This window comes from Sceloporus undulatus, chromosome 2 (genome assembly GCF_019175285.1).
Source record: "Sceloporus undulatus isolate JIND9_A2432 ecotype Alabama chromosome 2, SceUnd_v1.1, whole genome shotgun sequence".
NCBI classification, from domain to species: Eukaryota; Metazoa; Chordata; class Lepidosauria; order Squamata; family Phrynosomatidae; genus Sceloporus; species Sceloporus undulatus.
The window spans coordinates 250,993,886-251,007,003 of NC_056523.1; the positions used below are offsets into that span (position 1 = coordinate 250,993,886).

Here is a 13,118-nt window from a genome sequence, read left to right on the forward strand (position 1 = left end):
GTGAGCTCACAAATAATATAGTAATTAACACGAGCTCTCTCCCCTATCACTATCTGTACACAGCAAGATCTTGATCATTTTGCTTATATGAAGCCCCTAGGTCTCCGTTTATATGAAACAAGAGACATGTTTCAAGATGCTCAAAAGATGGTCTGTTTATTAGTTTTTCCAAAAGCCGCAATTCCTATAAATTCTAAACAGCCCATCTTCTGAGCATGTTGAGATGTGTCTGTTGTTTTTTCTATGGATTCTGTTAAATGCTCCTCTAGGTTTTGCTTTACCATTTATATGATACAGATCGGTAGAATCATCTAGGCTTATAGGTAGAATATATGGGGCAGTATGTGGGGCAGAGCAATCATGACAGTGTAACTAATGACTTTATAAATATATGTCAGCTTCAGTATTGGGCTGCATCTACACTGCAGAATTAATACAATTTGACACTGCTTTAACTGCCATGGCTCAATGCTATGGAATTCTGGGATTTGTACATCCTGGCACCAGAATTACTGCAGTATTGGGGCCAATCAAGCCTTGGCAGGGAGACTATTCCACAGCCAGGGTGCTTCAGGAGATAAGGGCGTTCAGTAACTCTAGACATGAAATACAGTTTGGTAGTGAGATAAGCTAGCTTTCTGGAAAGACTGCCGGGACCCATTCATCTATAATTTTTAATAAAAGGTTAGCTAGACACATGTCAGAGATTCTTTAAGTGCAGGACAGTCTGTCCCAAAGCAGGAGGTTGGCCATGCTGTTCCTTCTGCCCCATTCCAATTACATGATTCCTTGTGTATTTCCTCTCACTTTCCTCAACTTGCAATTTGTTTGAAAGCAGAAGAAAGTACCGTCACTGTCCTGAATCTTACTGTTTAGTCCCAGTTAGAGTAGACCTACTGAATCCATTGTTGAATTGTCAATCAACACACAGATGAATCCCACCGATTCAGCAGGTTTACTTTAACTGAGAATAAGAGTAGACTAGAGAGCTAGCATGGTCTAGTGGTTTGAGTGTTGGACTGGGACACTGGGAGATGAGAGTTTGATTCCCTGCTTGGCCATGGAAGCCCACCAGGTGTCCTTGGGTGAGTCACACATTCTAAGCCCTAGCCTAGAAAATCCTGTGACAGGTCTTCCTTAAGCTCACTATAAGTTGGAAATTATTTGAAGGCACATAACAAGAAGACTTGAATTTTGAGGTTCAGTAACTCAAGTGAACACAGAGTGTGACTACACTGCATTATTATAGTAATTCCATAATTTAACAGTCATGCCTTCATCCATACTTTATCCATCTTGTAGTTTCATGCTTTAGCTGGCATGGTTCCATTCTGTGGAATCCTGGATTTTGTAGTTTGGTGAGGCATTTGGAGTTGTCTGCTGTAGTTTGGCAGAGTGGACCAGAGCTCTTGAACAGAAAATTCTAAGTATTCTGCTAAACACAAATTACAGGATAGAGCCATCACAGTTAAAGCAGTATCAAATTGTTGTGAGAGTGTAATGTCTTAGTTCACTTGGATAGTAAACTCATTTCATTCTCTGCCCTGGGCTTCTCTTGCCTTTTCTCATTGTTATATCATGCATTGTACTGAACTGTCTGGATATCTGTTCACACTTTTTTTTCATCACAGCTTTTGGCTGTTTATAAAGAGTTACAACTCAATCTTTAAAAAAAATAAGAGAGAGAGAGAGATTAACAGATGCCACTGTTATTATTTGTTTCCCCCTCAAGCAGTGTGTGCCATATATAGGTCTTGGCCCTTAATGGGTATTTCGTCTGTTCTGCAAACAGACAAATGGCAGAGGATCATTCACTGTGCTCAACCCTTCCCACCATCTCTATGAGAGGGGGAAGAACTGCCTGTCCAAATTCTCAGTATGATGTAGTTAAGGGAAACACAGGCACAGTTTGAGGAGAGGGATGCTCAAGCCAGTATCATTGGAGTGGTGAATATGAAGCTCTCCCGATGGTGCTGGATTATAGCTCCCAAAATCTCTCAGCACTTGTCATGCTGGCTGAGGTTGATGGAGGTTGGAGCCCAGCATCTGGAGAGTCAAAGGTTTCTCATCCTCTATAGTGCAGCAAGTCCTGTTCTACATTGTTAACTCCTGACTGCTTCCAGAAATTCATTGCTAATCCTCACTTTACCTTTATTTTACAGTTGTCCAGCACATCAAGCGACATAATATTGTTCTCAAGAGGGAGCTGGGAGAAGGTGCCTTTGGGAAAGTCTTCTTGGCAGAATGTTATAATCTGTGTCCTGAGCAAGATAAGATCTTAGTTGCAGTGAAGGTAAAGGGGCCATGTCTCTCTGATTATTGTGATAAAATGGTTCCTTCCCTACTTGTGTGTAAATATCCTAAAAGAAAATGCTTGAATAAGGTTTTGTCACAAGCTATATTCACAACAGTGCTATAGGACTGCATTTGCTAACCTTGGCAACAATCTGGTGTGTTCAGCAGAAATTGTAAACAAAACCCTGTGTATGTACAAGTCTAGCTGTTCATGAGATTAGAGACCCACTTTACAGAAGTTCCCAGTTAAGTGGAAGAGACTATGCACTTACACTGAGCTGTGTGTAAGGCTCCTTTTATGACCACAAAGAAGATGTGGACAGAAGCAGTTTGTGTAATATTAATTCTCCCTCTCACCCACACCCACAACTTCAGTGAATGTAATTTGAAGACATGAGAAGGACTACAGTGCATAAGATTTGACAGATCTGGAACTCTCACTTTGTAGTTAAGCTTTATCTCTCACTCAAAGTTACTTTGTTGTTAACATTCTAATTGTCACCTTGATATAGAGATGAAATGTAAGAGCACAAATAATACAAGAAGAAACTGGTCTCTTTCACACACACACACACAGTGCATACACAGAGACAGGGTGCAATCCTGTGCATGTTTACCAAGGAGTATGTCCTGATGGAAACAGGGAGGAAAGGGAAATTCATTCATTTTCCATTTTAGTACAGTCTTACCTGATTCACAGTTTTCAAAAGTATGCAAGCCAAAAATGCATTTATGTATCAATATTGATGTTTCAGAAATTTTTACTGCAATTCTCCTACTAAAAATGCAGACAGAATGCATGTGTTAGAGAAATTTTGTATATTCATCAAAACAGCTTACAAAAATGCATTTGGGGTAAAAATTGTGAAATTGCTTGCAGAAATGCACACATTAGTCAAAATTGTGCTTATACTACATATATTCTGGAGAAATGCATACCAAATATACTGTATTTATGAATTTTTGCAGCAACTTGAAAAAAACTAGCACTGATTTTAAAAAAAAGGTATAAAAGAACTTGCATCTAGGAAAATGAGAAAGTGAGTGAAACCAAAATTGGCAGATTTGTCAATCATAGAAAAGGGAGGCTTAATTCTGAATAAATATGTATACTATAGGACTGTAAATTTAGGAGTTGTTCCTCCTTCTTCCTTTCCTACAAAAGATCCAATGTATGTAGTTGGACTCTTTGTTATTTATTTATTATTTCATTTTCTTATATCCCACTTTTCTCCCAATATAGGGGCTCAAGTATAAAACAATGCAATTTAAAAACAGAACAACAATATTTAAAATATGTAAATATAAAATTCAAAAAACAATTGAACAATTTTAAGAGTTAAAACAGTTATAAATTAAAATATAGCATGTTAAAATACCAGCCATTAAAATTTGTGTCACACAACATTATAAACCCAGGGTGAGATGTGCATTTTGTCCCTAATATGCCAATTTCAGAAAGATTTTTGGCAAGGAAGTTTCAGAGCAAGTTTCCCCCAGAAGGGAACATCATCTCACTTATTGTTCAAGTGTTGTCACTATTTCTTTTCATTCATTGGATCTTTGACATGCCTTCTTTTTGGTTGCTGGGCAACCTTGAGAGACATTGTTTGTGCATGTTAAAAAATAGCTGTTATTGTGCCCCGTGGGAAGGCAAAAACTCAAAATGTAGTGCAAGATAGAGAGATAGGGAGGAGAGAATGACAAATATTCTTACTTTCCATTGAGAAATAACTCAGGAAGTAAAGGTAATGAAAATATCTGGTGTTGTATAGAAAGAGGACCAATACATCCACACTTGCACACAAAGAGAGACAGCTACCACTGTTTACCTGTTTAGGAGAGGGAACTTTAACTTGCATTGTTTTTACCTTCAGTTTGTTTGGAAGGAGTTAGATTTGTGTATAGCCATTCTGGAAATAGCTCCTGTGCATAAGGACTGAACTGGGATTTAAATGATATGCAGGGCCACTATTAGTTCACTAAAGGAATGAGATGTGGGAGGGAGAGCTGAGTGGACGTGGCCTCCCAACATTTTCCATCCTGTTTCTGAGTTACTGAAATGGCCAAAGGTGGGCATTCTTTTGCTGAGTATTCTCCAAGGAAGAGAAGAGATTTTCTAACGATTTCTTGGGAATAAGGCTCATTGCTAGAGGGGCCAGCAAGAGCGCTTCTGTTGCTGTTCTTATGTTATTGTTGTTTCTGCTGTTGTTGTGATAGCAGTGTACTATTGGTGGTGGTGCTTTTGCTGCTGCTGCAAGTTACAAGTAGAACAATTGTCCGAAAAACCATGTTTCATCCTCAGAATGCCTCCACCTAGTGTTATTCCAAGGCATTGTTGTGTTTGCAGGAAAGATGGTAGCTGACAAAAATGTGATAGAGAATATTTAGCAAACCATCTGAATACAACAAACTCCATACAATGGAGCTATAACAGTCAGAGAGGTATCAAATGCTTATGACTGTATAATATACTCAAAAGGTTTGATTATCTATGATGGCAGTAACTACTGCAGTAAAAGGACCAAAGCATATATTTATGAGCCAACATCCTTCAACCGTATGATTCTCCCTGATTTCTCTGCATTTTTCTGGATTCATTCCTTTGTAGACACTAAAAGATGCTAGTGACAATGCTCGCAAAGACTTTCATCGAGAGGCGGAACTACTAACTAATTTACAGCATGACCACATTGTGAAGTTTTATGGAGTATGCGTGGAAGGAGATCCTCTCATCATGGTCTTTGAATACATGAAGCATGGGGACCTCAACAAATTCCTAAGGTAAATTTCATGAAAGACCTTCTTCTGATTATATACAACAGTGAGATTCACCACCAGAGTCAGTTGTTGTGTTAATTCGCAGCACAACTGCAATAGAATTTTAAAGCTTAAACATTGATATCATGTTGCAGTGGGGTGCTTTTGCTGACAGAACTCCTTCTTTACAAAGAATCAAAAAGGAGATAATTCCTTTCCCCTCATATCCTGTCATCCAGCCACAAAACCAGTTCTGACTGGGCCAAGGAACCTGGTTTGGGGATGCAGAGGAAGAGGGGGAAATGATCAGTTGTAGTAGCAGATGTGTAGTAGCACAATATTGGGTATAGGCCCGATGCTTTTATTATGGGGAGCCTTTTTTAGTCCACAGGTGGAATCCAACTTGAGGGGGGGGTGTCCTATAACTGTGGAGGATATAGGACAAAACCAAAGCAAATCACGTGTATGGAAAGTAAACACTACAATTTTGGACCTTTTTAAAAAATATCAAAGGAGCATGCAAAAGATGTAGTAGTGTAGCTCAGTCTCTAGTAAATTTTGTATAGTTTGTAGACACACAAGACTGCGTGAATTCAGGTAGGTTGCAGGACAGGACTTCAAGACCTCATATCCTCTAGCTGTCACATTCACTGTACATTTGATATCTGGTAGGAAATGCCACAAACATATCCATACACTGGACTCTTTCTATGCTTCGTTTTTCAAGAAGCCCTTGTAGAATATTACACTGCCTACATTGCAATCTCTGGGCAATAATGCATACCTATGTTGCACAGTGTAGCCTTTGATCCTCAAAATCTTGCATCATTTCTACAGAGAGAAGACTGTGCTTGCAGGATGATGCTTACCTGAGAGTAAATCCCACAATGTTCCAAAGGTCTAAGTGCAGAACTGCCGCCTTAAAAAGATATCTATAGTATTCATAGACAGATTCTACTAATAGATCCTCTGTGAATTTGTGGAAAGGGACAGCCTCCCACAATTGAATGCATGCATTAAAAATTAATAATAATTGCACCCATTTAATAGCATTTGAAGCTAGTTCATTTATAGGAATGGTGGTGTTTTTTGTCTCTTGCATTTTGATTTGGAACAATGCTAGAGCAATACATGTTGCTGCTGTTAAAAATGCTGTTTCTTGTGTATAGAATATAGGAGTACTTAACAACAACAACAAAGTCTTTCTAACCTGAATTGAAATGTGGCATTCTTCTGCCATTTGACGCAGCTTATGATGTAGATAAAAGACAGTACATAATAAGGAGCTAAAGGAACACTTATTTCTTACCCTGCAGCGCCCCCCAAGGCCAACAAGAGAAAGTAAATCTTTGCAGCCTAAACCTCTCACCACCCCACCCTGCAATGTGTCCTTCAGCATTTGATCTTTGCAGAACAGCTTCACATTTCAGGCCAGGATTTGAAGGTCAGGAAACCTTCTTGAACAGTGCCTACCATATAGACTGAAGGAAAGATAGGTATGCCCCAAAGCCATATAAGAGACAGTGCTATCATATACAGTTGTTTTATCTAGTAAAAAGAAATTGGACAATCATGAATAAAGAACACCAATACTCTAGATGCCCTAAGCCACCAAAAGTTCATGTTTAAATGAAAATAAGAATTTACTGGATGTTGCCTAGTAATTTATTTTCCAAAGCTTTACACAATGTGCTGTTCTCCAGATGTATTGGATTATGGACGTTGTAGTTCAACAGATCAGGAGGATGCCAAGAGGGCAAAAATTGCTTTAAGCGCATGGCCAAGATTCTTTATAGCACAGTGTAGTGTAATAATTTTGTATGTGCAGTTGGACTATAGCTGGACATTCAGCACCTCCATGATTTTCTGCTGAGATGCTGCAGGCTTTCCTCTGCCATTCCATGGGTGGTAGAAGTGAGGTTTGGCAAAGTGTCTGGCTATGTCCTTGTAGTCAGATGCAGAATGTTTACATTATCCATTGATATTTGCCAGGAGCCTCAGAAGCTCAGCAGATGATGTCATCATTTTGCGTCTGGCTATGGACACTAGCCAGATACTTCTCCAGTTCCTCACCACCACCAGATGTCAGCTTTGTAGGTGTGGTGATTTAGTGATACATCTGAGAGGAGGGTGTCTTTGGTTGTTGAGGAAGGAGGAAGAGAATACCAGCTTCCACAACAACCAAAAAAAGACATATACCAGCATAAAGTGGATTTTGAATGCCAACTAAAGTATGACAGCATGCACTGACTCCAGAGCAATGCAGCAATACCATGTATATTTTTCTTGCTGTTCCAACACAATCAAATGGGACATTTCTCAAGTCACAGATACTATATCTATTCCAGATGCATAGTTGCTTAAAAGTGTATTTGATACTGCAATCAGTAGGAGTGCAGGAAGTGACTGGATAGAAAGATGACTGGAATGATCGAGCAAAGTTCTGTTGTAATTAAATGGGCACATTCTTTTCTTTTTTTACAGCAGTGACACACATCTTTAGGATTTGCACAACCATATACTTTTCCACATATTTATCATGCATAGGTAAAGCACTTGAAAAGGAGGGGCTGGATGGCTTCCAGGTGATAGCAAACCAGCCCTGTGATTCCACTACTTACCGCAAAGTTTCAACTTTCAGCCATTGCCCCTTTTCAAAATCCTGAGAAGTTCCATATTTATTTCCAAATCAGAGTCAACTTTTATTTTGTCAATATGTTTCTAGTTCCCATGGAACTAAGCTTTAAAATGTTGAAGAAATACCTATCTCTCAAATCAGAAGTTATATCACAAAATCCACTCTTTTGACTTTAGCATTTGCTTTTACTAACCAGTAATGCTCTGAAGTTCTGTTATTGTCAAAGTGAGAAAACTAGGATGGATACATTCCATCCTTATCATTCTTTGCTCTTGTTGTCTTGGGTCCTGCAATTTGTCAAGAAAGGACAGAAGCCAAGTTATCTGGCACATTCCTCCCAGTCAGAAAAGCTATAACTGTCCTGCAAGCCAACAGCCCATTGTTAAGAGTAGCAAAAGTAGCCTTGGCACCTTAGTGTTTGTCATTCCACTGGTGAAAATCATTCCATTGTCAGAGAGCTTGCAGAATTTATTCTGTGCCTTGCAGTAAGGATTATTCCCTAATTGTAAGCAGAGACCTGTTTTATCTTAAAGAATGCTCGTTTTTCAAAGTCAGTTTAGGACAAATGGAAGTCAATGGCCTTTCCTACTTTGCTTTCATTATGTTGGCAAGTACGCTGTTATTGCTGCCCTCTCTTTTGAACTGTTTTGTAGTTTGGCAGAGGTTGCAGACAGTGGTAGAATCATTCAAACAGGACCTGAAGTAAACAAAGCAAATGTACAGATCTCAGTTTTTTTCTGTGTAAGGATGGTGAATGGCATCAAATGTATATTTACATCACTTGCAACACATCACATAAAAGGGAAAAAATGAAAGCACATCTCATGATACCATTTCACAATGTGAATGATTTCTTACATTCTTACAAAAATGATTTCTTACATTTACATTTCATCCCCACCCCCACAAGCCTAAGGTAGCTGTATGAAGGTACTAGGCAAGCTAGTAAGGGATAGAAAGAGTTTGTGGGATTGCAGCTCCTATTAGTCCTTATTATTGACTAAAGTAGATGGGACTTGATATCCAGCAATATATAGAAAGCCACATGTTTGCCACTGCTGAATTAGAACTAGACCTGTTTACCATCAAACCTGTCCATGGCTAGTTAACAACAGCAGAGACCAAAAGTACTTTCCATTTGTTGATACCAAGGTTTGTTAATCCAGATGCCACCACTCTGCATCTGGAATCCTTAATCTGAGAAAGAACTATGGATGCAAAGACACACATTCCAAGAGAAACAGACAGTCTAAGCAGCCCTCAGAACAAGTATTTTATGCGCTTGGATCTTCATTTTTCACTGAGATCTTTTATTGTTCTTAAGTGTGGTTGTGTGTTTTGGCTATTAAGGGTGTTTCTTATTTACAGGAAATGTCTCACTGAGTCTCCTTACATGTTTGTGTGTTCAATGCAGGGCACATGGGCCTGATGCAGTTCTGATGGCAGAAGGTAATCTTTTGGCTGAGCTGACCCAGTCACAGATGTTGCATATTGCCCAGCAGATTGCGGCTGGCATGGTTTACTTAGCATCACAGCACTTCGTGCACCGTGACCTCGCCACTCGGAATTGCCTAGTTGGTGAAAACTTGCTGGTGAAGATTGGTGATTTTGGGATGTCAAGAGATGTGTATAGTACAGATTACTACAGGGTAAGAGATGTGTTGCTTTTAATACCAGTGGCTTTGGTCTTTCATCGTGCTGCAGCTACTGATGCTGAATTTTGTCTTACTAACATGTTCCTCTTCTGACTCAACAAGGCAGTTAATGTTAGCGGGGCTGAGTTTCAAGTATCAAGGTTTGACACTCTGAGAAATATATGCTGCTAAGGGCTTCAATGGTACTGTATTTATATGACTTTTATGTGGGAGATCTAAGTTAAAATCACTACTCATAATTGAACTGAAGACCATTGGGCAATTAATTAATTGTTAGACCTGTCTTTCTCTTTATAAAACTGAAATATAAAATGGATTGTAGATTACCATAGTGTAAATTACTTTTAAATTGAGATACTTTTATGTGGTGATAGATAGCTGTTCATGATATCCAGTAATGTAGCTTCTATGGCCACAAAGTATATAATTGTGGCTTCCAGATCCTTGGGGCCAACAGCAGAAATCATGTGTTGTCACTTCCCTTTGCATAACCATCTATATATACTGGCATACTGGACTGCTGCTTTGACCCAACTCAGTAATGGTGTGCTTTTTTATTAAAAAAAACACAAAAAAAGAGAAACTAGCATGTCCTCCAAGATGTCTTTTCTTTCTCTTTATCAATAGCTTACAAGGTTCTTCCAAGGGTTGAGAGTTTATCACCAGGCTTGTATGAACTGAATAAGGCAAAGGCATTTTTCAACAAATGCATGTTGCTCAGTTTTTCAAAAATATAAATCTGGCATAATACATATGGCCATCCTACTTATTCTGAAATCTGGAGGGACCAGATCTTACTGAAGGGGAGTGGCACATTAAGTTAAAGGAATGTGCCACCATTGACAGTTAATAGTTTCCCTTTTAATGAGATGCATGCTTCTGGTATTAGTATTTGGTTCTCTGTCTTCATCTCTCAATGTCTACCTTCTGATGATGACATAATCCTGTCCTTGTGTATTTGTCTGAATTCCAAACTCATGGTGGAGCAACAGTTAAGTCATTGCTTATGAACCAATTTGTTAAATATACAAAGCACTTTGCAAAAGATAAAAGCTCACATACAAACTGATTATTTATGGCTGTCTTTGTTGTTACTTCCTTTAATGAGGCAAGTGGCTGTGGTTATTGTAAAGCAGCAAGTCATGGGCTAATGGCTTTGATCCCAAGTGAATGAAAGGTCATGTCCATATGGCGTTATGGTCAGAACATTTAACCATCCCTGCCAGTTCATTCTTTATTAAGTGGCATGATTCTGTGAGAGGACAGGACCTATTTTTGAGCAGCTCTGTTGTCTGGGAGACTAAGCATCAAAAGTGAACTTTACATATGGTTAACGGAAAGACAGAGGAAGTTACACACAAGGACAGTATTTATTTTCATACAGCTGTTTTAATTAAGAGCCAAGGAGAAGACTTTTATTTTGGTTTGCATTGTCTGTTCCTTGCTTCGTTGATCCAGACCTAGCAATTAGGAAACATCTAAACTAAATTTTTGTCATATGTTGTCTTCTGGAACCGTAGGGTTTCCAAGCCACTTCATGACAATACAAAAATGACATCACAGTATACAAGAGAACTGGGGATGGAAAAGACTAGCTCATGTGCAACTGTGTGATTTGGATGTGGAAAAAGCCTACCCTTAGATAATTTATATCTGCAAAGTTTTAACAGTTTTCTTCTACTGTGTCTTCTGCAGGCTCATTTTTACATTTGAGTTTTGTATAGCACTAGCAGTTTTGACAGGCAAAACTTCCTGTAGGGCAGGGATGAAGAAAATGCAGCCTGTGGTACAATTATGCCCCCTGAACCCTACTTTGGTGTGCCCCAAACATCTGGCAGTCCCTGCAAGCTCTCCAAAAATTGACTTTTCATTTCAAATTTGATTGTTTTGGACTGATTTTCAAGCAATTTTTCACCCCACAATGCACCAAACTGTCATAAAACCACCTAACAAATGTGAAGTTTTAGCTCTCCTCCCAGTTTCCCCAAATGCCTGTCTTTGACTGGAAAACAGCTGAAAAAACAACCAGACATTTTGCGATGCTGCTTCTGGTGCACCAAGATATGCTGTTTTGGACTGCAGAGGGCGACACAAGAAAAACAATTGACCAGTGCTTTCCACATGGTTGCCCACTTTACTGCAGGTTAATAGGTGTACTCTTGTATCAGGTATAGGTATTGGCTCCCATGTCACTGAGGTAGTGACAGTTTGGATTTTACACAGAACTTTACATGAGCTAACAAAGGTGTTATTTGCAGGATATTTGGATAGTTCCTTTAAACTTTAAAGTTCAAAATAAACAGAGTAGGTTCATCACTTTACTGACTTGGAAGCCACCAGTCACCATTGTACGTTTGGTGATTAGAGGGTAGGGAAGGTCACTGTGAGCTATTCTTCTCTTCACAAGCACTCCTTTCAGGTCAAAGCAAGACACATTGCCTATGTGTTACAAATCAGACTTTTCCACCACAGATGTAGTTTTATCCTCCATTGTAGCCTGTTTAGACTCAGGTTTAATCAGATGTCTCTATTGGCCTAAAAGACGCAAGTTATGATTGAAGCTGCACAAAGACTTTGGCCCCTGCTGCAAACAGAGTTAAGCATTCCCTGTTTCTAAGGCGAATGATGTTGCACAGTGTCCAAAGCTCACTTATGGGCCCAGTTTCCCATTCTTCTCTGTCTCTAGCACAGGCTCCTTCCCAAGCACAAAGCTACCATTTTGGCAAAACAAGGACTAGCCAGATGTGATTGCCCAGAGCTATTAATAGTCTTGATTCATAGGGAAGGATATTTAGGAAATCCTCATGATGGAATATGAGAAATTTACTATAAAAACACTACAGCACCCAGTAAACATGACTCCTTTGATACTTCATTTCAAACTCTGCTTCTGGTTGTTGTATCAGCCTTTCATTTGTGCATCTCTTAGCTCTGCACTGCACAGTGGAAAAGAATGTAGCTGTTTCTACATAATCATCTTTATTAATGTGTTAGAAACTGGCAGCAGAATGGCTCCAGGGAAGGAGTGCACTGAGGTGTTTTTAGTATAAAATAAGCAAAGTGTTAAAGCATATTTGGATATGAAGAAAGTGTAACATTTTGTATTGTAAAACTTAAAAATATTAATAAATTAAAAAAAAGAAACTGGCAGTCATGATGCTTGCAGTGATTTACTGAGACATTAGTTTGCATTACAGATTATGGTCTGCAGTTTCTCTGTTTATGATGAAAATTAGCCCAGCCTCTTGTGCTCAGATTGTGAGACTGTTAATAATATTCAGGACTGTGTAGGCACAGCTGTTAAGCGACGATGCTGCAGGGACAACTGTGGAGAGAGATAACCTTTGGATAATTGGTATGTTGTGCCATTGCATAGTGTTAGCAACACAAGCATTGTTTGTTTTGCGCCTGCCTGGAATGGCAGTGCAGATAGGGTGGAAAAATACTTTAATTGCCCTGTGTAGACAACCCACATGTAATGAAATTATTGTTTTTTTCTGAAAGCCAGGCCACCCAAGCCTTAAGACATGAAGGACATAGATTACTCATTATGTGTTTGTTTATACTGTCTGAAGTGTGTGCCTCCTTTTCCCCTTCAGGAAAGAGTCCGTCAAAACAACTAATGAAATGCAAACAAGAAACACAAGGGATGCTTCCACATAAGAGTTTCACTGTATAATCATGGTGCATCATTCACAGAATCTTACAGAGGGGCCCCAAGGATATCATGATCTGGGATGTGCAGATTTCTCAGTCTTGATTGGTTGAGT

At 39.1% G+C, this 13,118-nt stretch overlaps 1 protein-coding gene across 3 annotated transcripts in view; it reads left to right on the forward strand.

Moving 5' to 3' along the window:
• NTRK2 (neurotrophic receptor tyrosine kinase 2) overlaps positions 1–13,118 on the forward strand; it is a 414,769-nt gene that overhangs the window by 376,270 nt on the left and 25,381 nt on the right. For all 3 annotated transcript variants that reach the window (XM_042451843.1, XM_042451841.1, XM_042451842.1), the window contains 3 exons: positions 2,163–2,293; positions 4,907–5,079; positions 9,108–9,342. In XM_042451843.1, coding sequence (XP_042307777.1) covers positions 2,163–2,293; positions 4,907–5,079; positions 9,108–9,342 — 539 coding nt within the window. The remainder of the gene's footprint in view (positions 1–2,162; positions 2,294–4,906; positions 5,080–9,107; positions 9,343–13,118) is intronic.